At 46.5% G+C, this 18,408-nt stretch overlaps 2 protein-coding genes across 4 annotated transcripts in view; both read left to right on the top strand.

Moving 5' to 3' along the window:
* The window catches only part of tmem145 (transmembrane protein 145), a 41,555-nt gene extending 35,550 nt beyond the window's left edge, over window positions 1-6,005 (top strand). Inside the window, exons 14-16 of the mRNA XM_078410157.1 lie at window positions 36-245; window positions 3,378-3,458; window positions 5,784-6,005. Of these exons, the coding sequence (XP_078266283.1) occupies window positions 36-245; window positions 3,378-3,458; window positions 5,784-5,801 (309 nt within the window). The 3' untranslated portion in view covers window positions 5,802-6,005. The remainder of the gene's footprint in view (window positions 1-35; window positions 246-3,377; window positions 3,459-5,783) is intronic.
* Window positions 6,006-7,257: 1,252 nt separating this feature from the next.
* hltf (helicase-like transcription factor) overlaps window positions 7,258-18,408 on the top strand; it is a 53,067-nt gene continuing 41,916 nt past the window's right edge. For all 3 annotated transcript variants that reach the window (XM_078410445.1, XM_078410444.1, XM_078410443.1), the window contains exons 1-4: window positions 7,258-7,390; window positions 11,741-11,975; window positions 13,151-13,317; window positions 18,275-18,408. In XM_078410445.1, coding sequence (XP_078266571.1) covers window positions 11,742-11,975; window positions 13,151-13,317; window positions 18,275-18,408 — 535 coding nt within the window. In that variant the 5' untranslated portion in view covers window positions 7,258-7,390; window position 11,741. The remainder of the gene's footprint in view (window positions 7,391-11,740; window positions 11,976-13,150; window positions 13,318-18,274) is intronic.

Genomic DNA, 18,408 nt, shown 5'->3' with positions numbered 1-18,408 from the left:
ATTTCATTTCTATCATTGATATAAATTTTGTTCAGTTTCTAACCAGGCCATTCCAAACAAACGCAAGATTTCCCTTTCACATTGACACCTCACGGATCGCACTTATGAGATATGCTTCAGAATCCCAGGAAAGCTTTGTAAAATTTGGACGTCGTGTATGCAGAAATATCAGCGTCACAAGCTTCATCAACAGGGAATCCAGAGGTACCATTGCTAATGGGCTCAAAAGATGTACCTTGCAGGAGGTAAGGTAATAGTAGTTTAATCATCTAAATTTAAAATATTCCACCCACTAGAAATCTGAAAAACAAGGCAGAAAATGTTGAAAATACTTCTCAGGTGAGGCTGCTCATGTGGACAAAGAGAAGCAAAGTTAACATTTCATGCAGTTGACCTTTCCACTAACTTGAAATGTTAACTCTGTTTCTTTCTCCACAGATGCTGCCTGTTCCTTTGAGAGTTCCCAGTATTTTATTTCGTTGGAGTCTTAGTTTAGTTTATTATTGACACGCGTACTGGATACAGTGGAAAGCTGTTCTGTTGCATGCTATCCAGTCAGTGAAAAGACTATACATGATTACAATCAAGCCATCCGTAGTGTACAGATACAGGGTAAGGGGAATAACGTTTATTGGAAGGTAAAGTCCAATTAAAGATAGTCTGAGGGTTTCCATTGAGGTAGATCTGGACTGCTCTGTCGTTGGTGATAGGATGGTTCAATTGCCTGATAACAGCTGGGAAGACACTGTCCCTGAATCTGGAGGTATGCATTTGCACACTCCTGTGTCTCTTACCTAATGGGAGAAGAGGGAGTGACCGGGGTGAGACTGGCCCTTGATTATGCCGATGGCCTTGCCATGAGAGCGTGGTGTAGATGGAGTCAATGGAAGGGAGATTGGTTTGCATGATGGTCTGGGTTACGTCCACAACTCTCTGCAATTTCTTGTAGTCTTGGATTAAGCATTTCCCAAACCATATTGTGATACATCCTAATAAATGCTTTCCGCGGCACATCTTAGAAGTTGGTGTGAGTTGTTGGGGACATGCTGAATTTCCTAAACTTTCTAAGGAAGTAGAGGCGTTGGTGTGCTTTCTTAGCCATTGCTTCGATATTGCTGGTCCTGGACAAGTTGCTGGTGATACTTACTCCTAAGAACTTGAAGCTATCAACCATCTCTTGGCGCTGTCAATGTGTACTGGGGTGTACATGTAATGTAATGTGTACTGGGGTGTACACGTAATGTATGCCTTCTTAAAAGAATGTGTAGCAGAATCTGGAGTGAGAATCTGGTTGCAATCCAAAAATGAATCGTTGATACTTAGTTCACAGATTAAGCTCTCTTGGTCCATTGTGTTTCACTTATCAGTTCTTGGTCAGAGAAGATAATGGCCGACCATGCATCAGTCATTTTTCCTCCTCTACTTTGCTATCAGACATTGTGTACTTTAACTCCACCACTTTTTGGAGTGTTTAGCTTAGTTTAATTTAGTTTAGAGATACAGTGCGGAAACAGGATCTTCGCCCCACCGAGACCGTGCCGACCAATGATCCCCATACACTAACACTATCCTACACACAATTCACAACTTTACTGAAGCCAAATTAACCTACAAACCTGCATGTCTTTGAAGTGTGGGAGAAAACAGAAAACCCACATAGTCACGGAGAGAACGTACAAATTCCGTACAGATAGCACCCATAGTCAGGGTCGAACTTGGGTCTCTGGTGCTGTAAAGGAAGCAACTCTACTGCTGCACCGCCATGAATTCTCCTGTTCATGCCTCTCCCAATCATTTGGTCAGTAACCTTTGGTTATTAATTTCTCTCTTAAGGAAATTAGGTCCTTTCTATCTCAACTGTCATTGTTCAAAACAAAATTCATCCGTTCTGCCCAATGTTTCCTCATAGCAAAAGTTATCTTGCCCCAGCAATGTCTTCGTAAACCTACCTGGTACACCTTCTTGAGGTTTCATTATCCTTGTAATATAGTAATCAGAACTGTATGCAGTAGTTCTAGACCTGTGGTAACTAGTAATTTAAACATGTTTAGTATGATCCATGCCCTCCACTCTGATATTCTGTGCTTCAACTGGTAAAGGAGAATGACTGATGCAAACTTATCAATACCCTTGCTGAAGCAATCTTTGAATAAGTGAGCGAATGAAACTTTAAACTCTCCATTTCTAGATACCTAGGTACCTAGATTTCTAGCTCCCCGGCTTACGATGTTTCGACTTGCGATAGTCCGACTTTGCGATGGTGCACACGGCAGTGACCCGTAGCGAGCCGCCGCTCGCTTCTGGCCACATACTCGCGTGTATTACAATGCATTACGACTTACAATGCTTTCGGTTTCCGATGGATTTCTCAGAACGGAACCCCATCAGAAGCTGAGGAGCAGCTGTATTTTGATCCCAGGATGTAGACGCAGTGGACGCACTGCTGTGATTTATATTATGCGGCTGGACGAAGGGACGATGTTGGTTTGCAGGTCGACCAAGGAAGACAACAGCTGTAGCCTGGGGCCTGCCTGCATTAAGCCCCACTCTTAACAACTGGAGCATGGACAGGACATGGAAAATGGCGTTAAAACATGGCCCCTCTAGCACGCAGGATCAGTGGACTATTTCTATACAATTGCTAATCAGGGATGGTATTGCAATACTCTACTGGACTGTTTGTAAGAAAATAATTTGACTGTGGGTTTGTACTTCGCACGTGAGACAATAAAGCACCATTGAACCAATGCTAGGATTGTATTTCTACATGCGTACATCTCTTGAAAATATGATCAAACCACGTGAAGGGCCTAGATTAATTTTAGAGGACACGACTAACATTGGAAAGTAGGAAAGGAGGATTGGATCACAAAACACAGGGTGATTGAGGCTGCAGATTGTTAAGGGAAGGGAGGCCTGAAGGGCATAATAACTTCCAGCATTTATCATCGGGAGATGGATGACTTTAAGCCAGCCAAGTCTGCAGGATGATGCAGTGAAAGGGATTTATATTAAGGCAGGAAGATTTAGCAGAAAGTTACAGTGTTGGAGTAAATTAGCAGGTCAGGCAGCATCTCTGGAGAACATACATAGGATCCGAACCATGTTCTCCAGAGAGTCTGCCTGACCCACTGAATTACTCTAGCACTTTGTGTCTTTTCTTTGTAAACCAGCATCTGCAATTCATTGTGTCCACAATAGTAGGAAGTTACAAAGTGATAAAATTGTTAAAGGTGAGGAAAAGGTCATTGTATTTATTCTGACACATTCTAATCAATTTAATCTTTCTGGCTTTCAGTTTTTTTGCCAGTGCCTAGATATTTGATATACTCTGATATATTGTGCTATCCTTTTACCTTATTTCTTTCATTTTATAGGATGCAGATATGACCAGAGATCTCTTGGAAAGAACTAATAGTCAGATTGATTGCAGATTTGGATTTGCTAAAAAGCAAGAGGTATAATACAGTAAATCTTTTCAACAAAATAATCTTGTCAATTAGAACTCTAATTGTTTAAGCAGTAGAATATCTCCAGACAGAGCTCTTCAAATGTTTATAACTACTATCTGATCTCCTTTCACTCAGAGTATAAGAAAATAACTGCAAATGAGGGTACAAATCGAAGGTATTTATTCACAAAATGCTGGAGTAACTCAGCAGGTCAGGCAGCATCTCGGGAAAGAAGGAATGGGTGATGTTTCGGGTCGAGACCCTTCTTCGGTTTGAAGAAGGGTCTCGACCCGAAACATCACCTATTCATTCTTTCCCGAGATGCTGCCTGACCTGCTGAGTTACTCCAGCATTTTGTGAATAAATCCTTTCACTCAGAGGGTGATCCGCCTTTGTACAGAGGGTGGTGGGTATATGATCTACCAGAGGAGGTAGTTGAGGCACGTATCATAACAATATTAAAATAATATTTGGACAGGTACATATGGAAAGGAATCATTCAGAGGGATGTGATCCAAACAGGTGGTTCTCGTGTAGATGGGGCATCTTGGGCAAGTTGGGCTGAAGGATCTGTTTCCGTCCTGTATGACTATGGCTACGGTTGTATGATTCCTTTGGCATTGCTCAGACTGTGACCTGGCAGTTGGGATGCTTACTTACTAAATTAGAACTGTATGTCTATCTGACCTGGGCTAACTGCTGAGGAGAATTTATTAATTAGAAATAGCTTGTGCATTCTTAGTTCTTGTCCTTAGTTAGAGGACAATTTATTGAAGTCAGGAAGAAGTAGGAAACAATTCTTCTTGAGTTCTTTAATGGATGACTTTGGCATTGAAGACTTGGTCATAAGTTTAGTTTAGAGATACAGCACGGAAACAGGCCCTTCGGCCCACCGGGTCGTGCCGACCAGCGATCCCCGCACATTAACACTATCTTACACACACTAGGGACAATTTTTACATTTACCAAACCAATTAACCTACATACCTGTACGTCTTTGGAGTGTGGGAGGAAACCGAAGATCTCGGAGAAAACCCATGCAGGTCACGCGGAGAACGTACAAACTTCATACAGACAGCGCCCGTAATCGGGATCGAACCCGGATCTCCAGTGCTGCATTCGCTGCAAGGCGGCAACTCTACCGCTGCACCACCTTGCCGTACATAAGAGTCATACAGCATGGAAACAGACCCAATTTATTAATGCTGCCCAAGATGCCCATCTAAGCTAGTGCCATTTGTCTGCATTTGACCCATATTTCTTTCACCCTCTCCTGTCCATGTACCTGTCCAAATATCTTTTGTCATTGTACCTGCCTTAACCACTTCCTCTGGCAACTTATTCCATATATGTACCACCCTACGTGTGAAATACTTGTCCTTCTGGTTCCTATTAAACATTTCCCCTCCTACCTTAAACCTATGCTCTCGATTTCTTCATTACCCAATCCTACGAAAAGACACAGTGCTGGAGGAAATCAGAGGCTCGGGCAATATCTGCGGAGGGAATGGACTGGCGACGTTTTGGGTCAGGGCTCTTTGTCAGACTGTTGAAATGAGGGGGGAAGAAGGTGGAAAAGAGAAGTGGAGTGGGCAGGGAGGGAAAGCCTGGCAAGTGATAGGTAGATATGCATGGGGGGGGGGGGGGGGAGTGATTGGCAGATGGTTGGAGGTGACAAAGACTAGAGGTGAAAAGGAGAGAAAAGGGTGTTAGTTAAAGAAGGAGAGCAATTTAATGCTGGAGGGAAGGATATGGGTGGGAGAACAGGGGGGAGGGGAAAGAGGGGTTTAAATGAGAGATAGGAATGGGGATGAGGTGACATACATGGGGGAAAGGAGCAGCGTGCCTGGCATGGTGGAGCGAAGGTGCACACTGGTGTGGATGGGGCAGAGGAAAGGTAGGGGGTATTACTTGAAACCGGTGGTCAATGTTCACATGGTTGGGTTGTAAGGCACCCAAGCGGAATATGAGGCAGTGTTCTTCCAGTCTGAGTGGGGCTCACTCTGGAGGAGAGGGGAAAAGGAAGAGCTTGCCGATATTCCTCCCCGCAGAGCTTTGTGGCATACGTTATGATTGCCAGCATGGAGAGAGTTTGGAGAAACGTATGAACAAGGTTAAAGAGAAGTTCAGAAGTGATGATCGAAATTACAAAGGTTTATGTTAAATGAAATATGGGAAAATATTTCCATTGACACAAAAGTTAGCAACCATTAAGTTAAATGTGACTTTGTCTAGGACTAGATACATAGACAGAAAATATTAATTGTGCATGCTGTGATTATGTAATGTCTGGTTCAGGTATTAACTTGTTTCTCTTTTTGTTTAATTGAGCCAAATCCGCAGATTTAATGAAGATTCATTAAGATCCCCACCCACAACAAAGCCGCGGGTTGGTTTGGATGCAACTCCGATGCTAAAAGTGAACATGTAATGTCCAATGTAACAGCATTATTGTTAGTATTTGGTCTGAATTTATGGCCATAATCAGCACACCATGTTCAGAAATCTCATGTATTCCCCACTTATTTAAACTCTGTACTTCAAGCATGCTCTCTCATAGGAAATAAATATTGCCGTTATCATGGTGAAACATTTGTTTTTATGTCGACAATTGAAAGACAGCACATTTTTTTCAAAGCCAGGGCACCCCTGGTTTGAATCTGGATGCCATATATCATGAAACTTCAATTTCCTGAATAGGAATTATCTTTGTTTGCAGATAAGCTATTAAAAACATCTGTATGAATAGAACACAAATGAAAACACTCAAGAATTCTTAGTTTAGAGATGCAGCGTAGAAACGGGCCCTCAAGGCCACTACGTCAGCGCGCTCATCAGCAATCACCCGTACACTCGTCCGATCCTACACACTGGGGACAATTTACAGAAGCCAATTAACTTGCAAGCCTGCGTGTCTTTGGAATGTGGGAGGAAACTGGAGCACCCAGAGAAAACTCAAGCGGTCATAAGGAGAATGTACAAACTTCGTACAGACAGCACCCGTACTCAGATTTGAACCCGGGTCTCTGCCGCACTAAGGCAGTAACTCTAACGCTGCGCTACTGTGAGGGGATCTTATTGGAACATATAAGATTATTAAGGGATTGGACACGTTAGAGGCAGGAAACATGTTCCCAATGTTGGGGGAGTCCAGAACAAGGGACCACAGTTTAAGAATAAGGGGTAGGCCATTTAGAACAGAGATGAGGAAAAACTTTTTCAGTCAGAGAGTTGTAAATCTGTGGAATTCACTGCCTCAGAAGGCAGTGGAGGCCAGTTCTCTGAATGCTTTCAAGAGAGACCTAGATAGAGCTCTTAAGGATAGCGGAGGCAGGGCGTATGGGGAGAAGGCAGGAACGGGGTACTGATTGAGAATGATCAGCCATGATCACATTGAATGGCGGTGCTGGCTCGAAGGGCCGAATGGCCTACTCCTGCACCTATTGTCTAATAAACCTATTCCCCCCCTCCCCCCCCAATAAAAAACAACAACTCAGTAGAAATTAAAAACAAATCTAAACATTGCAGTGTCTTTTCCCTGCAATGTGGATCAGCAGGCAGGTTGAAAACAGCTGTCAAGTCAGGTAAAAAAAATGAGCAGGTTGGCAAATGTTGATCATGTTTCATAATATTGACCCTTGTCAACGTCCCACCTTGAGCTGGGCGGCGGGAATGGCAGCTCGTCTCCGATTGGCCGGCGCCGCACTGGTCCCGCCCCCCGCCGGCTCCCATAGGCCGGGCTGTGCGAGGGGCCGTCGTTGTGTGGCTGAGGGCGCTGTCAGTCAGCGGCGGCGTCGCCTGCCAATGTGAAAGTGAAAGGAGGCTGGCCAGGAGCTCCGGCGCCGCCGCCGCACGTCGGGCCTTTTGTGTTTGGAGAATCACTGACAAGGGGGGAACGGTTTGATTTTGTGCTGAAGACTTATCCTTTGTACGCAGAGGTAGTGAACCGATTTTCATGTGCGAGCTGCGGTTTAAGAGCTGCGTTTTGCTTTTAAAACGTTTGCGTGAGGACTGGGCTGCAGACCAGAGAGCTGTGTATAATCTAGCTGCAAGTGTCCTGTTGCAGACATAATACTGTCAGAGCCTTCACAGCGTGCTCTTGCTTTGGTGCTTTCGTCGGTTATATAAGGGAGGTAGAACCAGGGGGGGGGCGGGCAACAACGCCTGCCCAGTCATCGCCTTGTTGTTGTGGGCCCTGGTTCAGTGAATGAAAGGGTTTGTTTTTAATGGGAGGGAAGTGGAGGGGCAGCATTTCCTGTTAGCATCACTTCACTTCAAATTAATTTGGGGAAACAGAGCGATCTTTCACCTAGTGTGGTTTAAAGTTGCCTTTTAATCACGACTGGAGAAATGGATCAGTGGGTCAGCTGGAGCCCAGAATATCCATCAGATTCTGAGTTAACCTTAAAATCTGCAAACCTTAAAATCTATTATCCAGAAGATTGTTGTTTCTCTTTCCCCATTGATTGAGTTAAACGTAGACCACATAACAGTTTTTAATCTACTTGCTTTGGGATCGAGAATCAGAGGAAAACAGAGGTTTAAGGTGAGAGGGGAATGGTTTGATAGGAACCTGAGGGGTAACTTTTTTTTACACAAAGGGTGGTGAGTTGCAAAGACGAGCTGCCGGAGGAGGTAGTTGAGGCAGGAACTATCGCAAGGTTTTAGAAACATTTGGACAGGTACATGGATAGATAGGTTTAGAGGGATGTGGGCCAAACACTGGCAGGTGGGACTAGTGTAAATGAGACATGTTGGTCAAGTTGGGTCGAAGAGGCTGTTTCCACACTGTATGAATATGCTCAGTTTTGTGATGCTATTCGGCACTATGGTTGGGCTGTTGTGTGTCTTTTCGTAGTGATACCAACACTCAAGAAAGTGTAGACACAAGGAATTGTAGATGCTGGTTTTCCAAAAAAGATACAAAGAGCTGGAGTAACTTCGAGGGTCAGGCAGCATCTCCAAGAAGGTGTAATTAGCTTGGGATTCATACATAGAACAAAATCATGAATACAATGGTAACAAAAATACACAATGTGTTCCATGTGATTGGATATACCTGGTGACATTTAAAAGGACCGTGTATAAAATCATGAGAGGCATAGATCGGGTAGATGCACAGAGCCTCTTGCCCAGAGTAGGTGAATCGAGGACCAGAGGGCATAGGTTTAAGGTGAAGGGCAAATGATTTAATATGAATCAGAGGGGTAACATTTTCACACAAAGGGTGGTGGGTGTATGGAACAAGCTGCCAGAGGATGTAGTTGAAGCAGGGACTATCCCAACATTTAATAAACAGTTGGACAGGTACATGGATAGCACAGGTTTGGAGGGATAGGGGCCAAACGCGGGCAGGTGGGACTATAGCTGGGACATGTCCTGTGTGGACAAGTTGGGCCGAAGGGCCTGCTAATGGAGTCAGTGGAAGGGAGGTTGGTTTGTGTGGTGGTCTGGGCTGCGTCCATAATTCGCTGCAATTTCTTGCAGTCTTGGATGGAGCTGTTCCCAAACCAAGCTGTGGTGCATCCTGATAAAATGCCTTCTAACGTGCATATGTAGAAGTTGGTGACATACCAAACTTCCTATTTTCACGAAATGCCTGGAGCAGGTCAGGCAGCATCTCAGGAGAGAAGGAATGGGTGACGTTTAGGGTCGAGACCCTTCTTCCTAAGCCTTTTAAGGAAGTTGAGGCGTTGGTGTGCTTTCTTGGGCATTGCTTCAATATGGGTGGTCCAGGAGAAGTTGTTGGTGATATTGACTCCTAGGAATTTGAAGTGTATAACGGTTTTGTTTATTATTATCATGTGTACCAAGAAAAAAACATAGAAAATAGGTGCAGGAGTAGGCCATTTGGCCCTTTGAGCCAGCATTGCCATTCAACATGATCATGGCTGATCATCCAAAATCAGTATCCCGTTCCTGCTTTCTCACTATATCCCTTGATTCCTTTAGCCTTAAGAGCTATATCTAACTCAATACAGTGAAAAACATATGACTTGCTCAGTCTGTGGAAGGTTCTCGACCCGAAACGTTACCTATTCCTTTTCTCCAGAGATGCTGTTTGACCTTCTGAATTACTCCTGTACTTTGTGTGTATCTACAGTGAAAAACTTTGTTTGGCATGCTATCCAGGAACTTCATACCATACGCGAGTACAGGCAAGAGGTACAGAAATGTGAAAATGCATACCTCCAGATTCAGGAACGGATTCTTCCCAACTGTTATCATGCAACTCAACCATGCTATCATCAACTACAGAGCAGTCCTGAGCTACCATCAACCTCAGTGGAGACCCTCAGACTGTCTTTAATCTGACTTTACTGGACTTTACCTTGCACCAGACGTTATTCTCTTTATCCTGTACACTGTGGATGGCTGGATTGAAATCATGTCTAGTTTTTCCGATGACTAGAATGCACACAACAAAAAGCTTTTCACTGAACTTCATTGCATGTGACAATAAACTAAACTAAAACTAAACTACTGCAGGGAGTGCAAAAAGATAAACGAAAAAGAGTGTATAGTGTTACAGCCACAGAGAAAGTGCAGATTTTAAAAAAGTGCCAGAGCTGCAAAAAGGTAGATTGGGAGAACAGAAATGCTTCCTTGGCTTATTCAAGGCTTGGTCCATTCAAGAGTCTGATAACAGCAGGGAAGGAAATGTTCTTGAATCTGGTGGTACAAGCTTTCAAGTTATTGTGCCTTCTGCAGAGTAGAAGTTGGTACAGATGGATGATCATGGTTTTCTTAAAGAGTTAGGAATCTTAGAATGGAGCATGAAAGAGAGCATTTAAAATGATTTCAAAAACTTTGGAAGCCAAGTTGAGACATTGAATGAGATTGTGATACTCATTGCATGGATGAAATATCATTTCTGTCTTGTGCAGTCTACGATTTATGTATAAAAGCATATTTATGTAATAATTGTGTTTTAATCCTTGTGTAGGATTTAACAGGAAATATCTCATTTGACAAACGGGCAACCTTTCGGTAATCTGAGCTGTCTAGAGATGCATCAATGTTATTTTCCCATTTTGGAATAATTTATTCTCGGGGAAAGCCAAAATGTGACAAGTGTCCTGGGTCGACTGGTCAAATAACAAGGGAGTGGGTTGAACTATCTCCTAATCTGAGTCAAGTATCTTGGTTGCTCAAAACATTCTGTGGGATGTTACCAGCTAAAGACAGAGCAGATTACAGGTCATGTATTGAAACAGATTTATGAGATGTTGCAGGTTTTATGATGCATGCAGTAAAGGATTAATTTAATTTAGGGATACGGCATGGAAACAGGTCTTTCGGCCCAATGAGTACATTCCGAACATCGATCAAGGATTTTAGGTCAATATATAGTTTACAGATACAGCATGGAAATAGGCCCTTGAGTCCATTGAATCCACGTCGACCAAGTTCACACTAGGTCCATCTTATCCCATTTTCTCATGCACTCCTTGCATTACAATTTAGCTTAGCTTAGAAATACAGCATGGTACAGGCCCTTTGCCCCACTGAGTCGACACCAACCATTGATCACCTATTCACACCAATTCGATGTTATCTACTCCCCACACATTAGGGGCAATTTTACCAGGCCAATTAATCTGCAAACCAGCATGTCTTTGGGATGTGGGAGGAAACTGGAAACACCCGGAGGAAATCCACATGGTCACAGGGAGAACGTACAAACTCCGCACCGACAGCACCCGGGTCTCTGGCGCTCGCTGTGAGGCAGCGGCTCTACCAGCTGTGCCACCGTGCAGCAGAGTTGCTGCTGCTTCCTGCGGCTTGTGGTAAAAGGGTTCACCTCAGGTGTTGATAAACCGTGCTTTTAAATGCCCCATTCCCACAGGACAATAGACAATAGGTGCAGGAGGAGGCCATTCGGCCCTTCGAGCCAGCACCGCCATCCAATGTGATCATGGCTGATCATTCTCAATTAGTACCCCATTCTTGCCTTCTCCCCATACCTCCTGACTCCACTATCCTTAAGAGCTCTATCTAGCTCTCTCTTGAATGCATTCAGAGAACTGGCTTCCACTGCCTTCTGAGGCAGAGAATTCCACAGATTCACAACTCTCTGACTGAAAAGGTTTTTCCTCATCTCAGTTCTAAATGGCCTACCCCTTATTCTTAAACTGTGGCCCCTTGTTCTGGACTCCCCCAACATTGGGAACATGTTTCCTGCCTCTAATGTGTCCAACCCCTTAATAATCTTATATGTTTCGATAAGATCCCCTCTCTTCCTTCTAAATTCCAGTGTATGGCTGGTGTTGCTTTTCTTTCTGTAGCATGCTGTCCTGGCGGAATTGGTACAGTTCCCAGTACCTGGGGGGACAAGCTGCCTCTCGCTTCACCGATGGAAGTTATATCTTTGCTGTGGATCCGGAGGAGACGTTGTCCCAGATGATAAATCGCACACTTGCAGATGACACAGGGGCAGCAGCAGATGAGGATCTGGACACCGCCGTCTTATTTGGGAACCTCCGAGGAAATATAGTTGGATTGCGTTATTATACTGGTGTGGTAAGGTCTCTTTCTCCCACCCTGTTGTGATGGTACTAACCTGTATTTAAGTTATAGTCACGTCACGTTTATTGTCAAATGGACTAGTACGGTAAGGCACAGCTACAATGTAAAATTTAAAGAGTTACACAGCATGGAAACAGGCCCTTCAGCCCAATTTGCCCAATCCAACCAAGATGCCCCATCTACGCTAGTCCCATCTGCCCGCATTTGGCCCTTATTCGTCGAAACCTTTCCTATCCATGTACCTATCCAAAAGTTTGTAAAATGATTTTGAGTACCTGTTTCAACTGTCTCCTCTGTAGCTTCATGTACCCACCACTCTCTGTGAACAAATGCCCCTCGGGCACTATGTCCTCTGGTTTTTGATTCCCCTACTCTAGGCAAAGGACTGTGCATTCGCCCTCATCTATTCCCCTCATGATCTTATACTCCTCTATAAGATCACCTCTCAGTGTCCTGCGCTCCAAGGAATAAAGTCCTAACCTGCCCAACCTTTCCCTATAGCTCAGGCCCTCAAGTCTTGGCAACATCCTCGTAAAACTTCTCTGCACTTTTGCAGCTTAACGACACCCTTCCTTTGGCAGGGTAACCTAAACTGAACATAATACTCCAAGGGGGATGGGTCCAAATGTCTGTGTCCATGTTCTTTGTGGGGACATAGATTCAGACAAACACATAAACGCAAATCATACACGTCACACACAAAGTCTGCGAAAGAAAAGAGGCAAAAACAAGAAATGAGTGCAAAAACATAATTATAACTTATACCACAGTGCTACCTTCACTTATGAAGGTTATTAACTTGTTGAAGAATTGATTTAAATGTGGAAATCAAGCTATTAAAAATAATAAGCAAAAAGCGTAACAAAAGGAGGCGGGAAGATACAAGGGTGTCAGATAAGGAGCGAAGAGGAATGAATTGTAACACCAGAGAGAGGGAATAGGGGGACATGGAGCTGGTGGGAAGGGAACAGGGCAGTAAGAAAAATGGATGTGCACTCGGGTGGGGCACCTGAAAGAGAGGGAGAATAGTTTGCATAATGTGTTGGTTGTTGTAGGAAGCACCCACTGAGGATGTTGATGTATTTGCTGACAGATTGTGGTTATTGTGTTTGAGGCCTAAATATTATGGGGTTGCTTGGCTGTTAACTTGCTTTTAATGTTGTTGGCAGGTGAGCAATAATGAAATGGTTGCACTTCAGCGGGATCCGAACAATCATTATGACTGCAATGCGGTCCAAGTGAATAATGTGAACGGCATACAGGTGGGACACATCAAACGCGAGCTGGCAGCACCACTGGCCTTCGTCCTGGATAACAAGCTGGCGAAGATCGAGGGGTGAGTCGACATCTTCATTCCTGGGAGACGCCCATTGTCGAGGAACGCACTTGGCTGACGCACAGGGTTAATGTTGTTAAGTGCGAGGTGCTGCATTTTGTGAAGTGTGAGGATGTGGCCAGGATTTGAGGGCCTGAGCTCAGGGAAGGGGTTGGGCAGGCTAGGACTTTATTCCTTGGAGTGCAGGGGGATGAGAGGCAATGTTAAGGCAGCGATCTTATGGTGGCGATCTATAGCAGTGATCTAAAAGCAGTGATCTTATAGAGGTATATCAAATCATGAGGTGAATAGATAGTCTTTTACCCAGAGGATATAGGTTGAACGTGAGATGGGGAAAGATTTGAAAGACATTTGAGTGGAAGCTTTTTCACACAGAGGGTGGAGGGTACATCGTATGAGCTGCCGGAGGAAGGGTAGTTGAGGCAGAAATTATACCAACATTTAAACTACATTTGCACAGGTAAATGGATAGGAAAGGTTTAGAGGGATATGGGACAAACGCAGGCAGGTGGGACTAGTGTAGATGGGGCATGTTGGTCGGCCTAGACATGCTGGGTCGAAGGGCCTGTTTTCGTGCTATGTGACTCTATGAAAGACTTGTGAATCTCAGTCGCACCTTTTTTAAACATGGTGCCATGCTGAACTTGGCAATAAGATTTGGAATTTTCACAGTTCAAATTGGCAGGTTTATTGGTTGCTATTAATTGCCAATTGTGTGCAGGTGAATGGCAGAATGTTGAGTCTATGAATGGATCTGTGGGGAGAATAGCTTACAGGGAAAGTTAGTAGTAGGCCCCCCCTCAGTCATGGCTGACCATGGGTGATGCATCCTAGTTGTTAGCTGCTTGCTCCACACCTCGGCTAGAGCAGCATCGCGTGTGGCTGAAGAGACCAATGCGGGAGTGACAGTCTCTGACGCAAAGGTCACATTTGTGTGTGGTCTCTGGTCTGTTGAAGTTGCTGCGCTCCTTTCTGCGTGCCCGCTTGTCTGCCGCTGCGTTCATCAGTTTCTCTTCCCCCGTTTTGAGATGTTGGTTCAGGGTACCTCTCCACCTCGTGCGGTCAGCTGCAAGGCTCTTCCAGGACTCCACATCGATGTCGAGCGCCTTCAAATCTCTCTTGCAGACATCCTTGTAACGTAGCTGGGGGCGGCCGATGGTTCTCCTCCCAGATGTCAGCTCTCCATAGAGGATGTCTTCTGCAGGCGGATCAAGATGACCCGAGCAAAGACCTTGCCGACGATGTTGAGGAGGGAGATGCCTCTGTAGTTGTTGCAGTCGCTTCTCTCGCCCTTGTTCTTGTAGAGGGTAATGATCGTGGCATCCCTCATGTCCTGCGGTATAGCTCTTTCTTGCCAGCACTGGCAGAGGACTTCATGCAGAGGAAGCAGTAAGGTAGTCTTGCAGTGCTTCATCAGGTCAGGGGGAATCCTGTCGCTGCCTGGGGCCTTGCCTGAGGGCAGGCTGTCAATGGCCTTGCTGAGCTCTTCTACCGTCGGCTCTCCATCAAACTCATCCATGGTCGGCAGTCACTCAATGGCGTCAAGGGCTGAGGGGGACACCGTGTTCTCTCTCGAGTAGAGGTCGGAGTAGTGTTCCACCCATCTCTCCATCTGCTGACATTTGTCTGTGATTACTTTCCCAGTGGAGGATTTGAGGGGGGCTGTCTTGCTCTGGACTGGTCCTAGTGCCTTCTTAATGCCATTGTACATTCCCCTGATGTTCCCTGTTATGGCGCCCGTCTGGATGTCCTCACTAAGCTGTGTCCAGTACTCATTGGCGCAACGTCTGGCAGTCTGCTGAGCCCTGCTCCTGGCAGCCCTGAGGATCTGCAGGTTCTTCTCGTTGGCTGACCGCTTGTACTCGGCTAGGGCGGCGTGCTTGGCTTCGATGACGGGAGTCATCTCGGTCGACTTGGCCTCAAACCAGTCGTGTGTCTTCGAGGTCTTCTTCCCAAAGCTAGCCAAGGCTGTGCGGTCATGGTGTCCCACAGAGTTTCCCACTTCTCTGTTGCAGAGTCTCCAGGACACGAGGTGCCAAGTTCTCTCTCAAAAGCCTCTGCAAACTGTTGCACGAGGTCTGGATGGGGCATCTTGCTGACATCGATGCGGGGGTTCCCCTGCTTCTTGGTACGGTAGAACCTCTTTGGTTGCAGCCTGATCTTGCAACACACCAAGGAGTGGTCTGTGTGGCAGTCCGCACTGTGGTAGGAGCGTGTGTGGAGAACGTTCTTGAGGGCGGCACGTCTGACTAGGATCAGATCCAGTTGGTGCCAATGCTTTGAGCGTGGGTGCCTCCAGGATACCTTGTGCTGGGGCTTTGTCTGGAAGTATGAGTTGGCGATGCACAGGTCATGGTAAGTGCACAGCTCGAGCAGTCGCTGTCCGTTCTCATTCATTTTGCCCACACCAAACTGCCCAAGGCAGGAAGACCACGATTCGTGGTCTGCGCCCACTCTGGCGTTGAAGTCGCCCAAGAGAACAAGTTCTTCCTTGCTGGGGATGCTGCTGATGATGGATGCGAGGTGCTCGTAGAACTCGTCCTTTGTGTCTGATGTGGAGGACAGTGTCGGGGCATACATGGGGCATTCAGTCTGAAGAAGGGTCTCGACCCGAAACGTCACCCATTCCTTCTCTCCTGAGATGCTGCCTGACCTGCTGAGTTACTCCAGCATTTTGTGATACCTTCGATTTGTACCAGCATCTGCAGTTATTTTCCTACACTTTGGCAACAAATCGGTCGTCTGTTTATCGTTCATCTGATTTTCTTTTCTACTGAACTGAATCGTGAAGGAAATCGGGCTCTCGACTCATTATATTAGTCATGCCTGCTTCGGGGGATCAAATTGAAATGCTGAAATTTTAAATAGGAGAAATGTACAGTCTGACAATAACTCTGCCAGGCTGCTCCATCGGGAATGCTTCCTCGTTCCATCTCCACATCAGCATTAAGCTGCCTGGTGGCAGCTTGCCTCCTTGGTTTGCACAATTAATCTTCAGCATTATTATTTGTTTTGCTGAGTCCCCGCGGCGCTGACATTTTGAAAAATACAACTCTGGACTGTCGCTGCACCACGGGACTGTGTCTGCACCACGGGACTGCCGCTGCACCACGGGACTGCCGCTGCACCACGGGACTGCCGCTGCACCACGGGACTGCCGCTGCACCACGGGACTGCCGCTGCACCACGGGACTGTCGCTGCACCACGGGACTGTGTCTGCACCACGGGACTGTGTCTGCACCACGGGACTGTGTCTGCACCACGGGACTGTGTCTGCACCACGGGACTGTCGCTGCACCACGGGACTGTCGCTGCACCACGGGACTGTCGCTGCACCACGGGACTGTCGCTGCACCACGGGACTGTCGCTGCACCACGGGACTGTCGCTGCACCACGGGACTGCCGCTGCACTAGGAGACTGTCGCTGCACCACGGGACTGCCGCTGCACTAGGGGACTGTCGCACCACGGGACTGTCACTGCAGCACGGGACTGTGACTGCACCACGGGACTGCGTCTGCACCACGGGACTGCGTCTGCACCACGGGACTGCGTCTGCACCACGGGACTGCGTCTGCACCACGGGACTGCGTCTGCACCACGGGACTGTCTGCACCACGGGGCTGCAGCACGGGACTGTTGCTGCACCACGGGACTGTGTCTGCACCACGGGACTGTTGCACCACGGGACTGGCGGCTGCCGCACGGAGTTGAGAAATTAACTTTGCAGTGGTGGGTGCTGAGGGAGGGAGGGAGAGGTAATGATCTCAGTCCCGTGGCGATTGTTCTACTGGTGCTGACGCCCCGCAGCCTGACGCGGAGTTTGGAGCGTCGTACATTCACAGAGGGGGGTTCCTGCAGCGTCTGGACGCGTTTCCGTGCTTGGTTGCAACGCTGCAGATTTGCTGTCGGCTGCGGTTCTACTAACAGTGCCATTTCAGTCACTGGCTGGGCGAATGGTTTAGGTTTTAGGTTTATTATTGCCAAGTGTACTGAGGTGCAGTGAAAAGCATTGTTTTGCATGCTAAGTTCATAAGTCATAGGAGCAGAATTGGGCCATTCAGCTCACCAAGTCGTGGCTGATCTGTCTTTCCCTCTCAACCCCATTCTTCTCCCTTTTCCCCGTCACCTTTTACACCCTCGTTAATCAAGAACCTGCCAATCCCCGCTTACAAAATACCCAATGACTTGGCCTCCACAGCCGTCTGTGGCAATGAACTCCACAGATTCACCACCTTTGACTAAATAAATTCCTCCTCATTTCCTCTCTAAAGGTATGTCTGTTTATTCTGAGGCTGTGCCTCTGGTCCTAGACTCTCCCACTAGTGGATCCATCCAAACAGATCAAATACACTGTACATAAATACAATCAAGTCAAACTCCAGTACAACATGTAGAGCAAAGCGGAAAATACAGAGTGCCGAACATCAGTCTCAGCATTTATAGAACATTTAGAAATGCTGCGCTGCTCCCAGGTAGGATAAACGAGCGACACAGTGGTGCAGCGGTGGAGTTGCTTCATTACAGCGCCAGAGACCCGGGTTCGATCCTGACTACGGGTGCTGCCTGAACGGAGTTTGTACATTCTCCCTGTGACCGCGTGGGTATAACCCAGGTTCCCCGGTTTCCTCCGGCATTCGAAAGATTTGTAGATTAATTTGGCTTTGGTATAAATTGTAAATTGCCCCCTAATGTGTGGAATAGTGCTGGTATGGGGATCGCTGGTCGGCACGGACTCGGCGGGCCGAAGGGCCTGTTTCTGTGCTGTATCTCTAAACTATAAGGTTTAAAAGAGTAGAGCGATTGTATGGGATGATAGCAGATCCCTCTCAGGGTGGCACAGGCAAAGAATCGCCACGCTCCGGGGCCATCTTTGGGTCATGCGGGGGTGGAGTGGGTGAAGACTGTGATGAATCACCACCTCCATGAAATGTCGTCTTCTTTTTTTCTCCTCAGGGTTGTCCCGTACGGTGCGAACAACGTGTTCACCATGCCCGTGCAGCTTTCCTTCTGGGGCAAAGAGGAAAACCGTGCCGCTGTTCTGGAGAAACTGAAGATTCACGGCTTCAAACTGACGCCGCACAACAAAG

The sequence above is a fragment of the Rhinoraja longicauda genome, chromosome 13, assembly GCF_053455715.1.
Source record: "Rhinoraja longicauda isolate Sanriku21f chromosome 13, sRhiLon1.1, whole genome shotgun sequence".
Lineage (NCBI taxonomy): Eukaryota > Metazoa > Chordata > Chondrichthyes > Rajiformes > Arhynchobatidae > Rhinoraja > Rhinoraja longicauda.
Note: the sequence above shows the minus strand (reverse complement) of the source record. Positions and strands in the feature narration are given on the sequence as shown.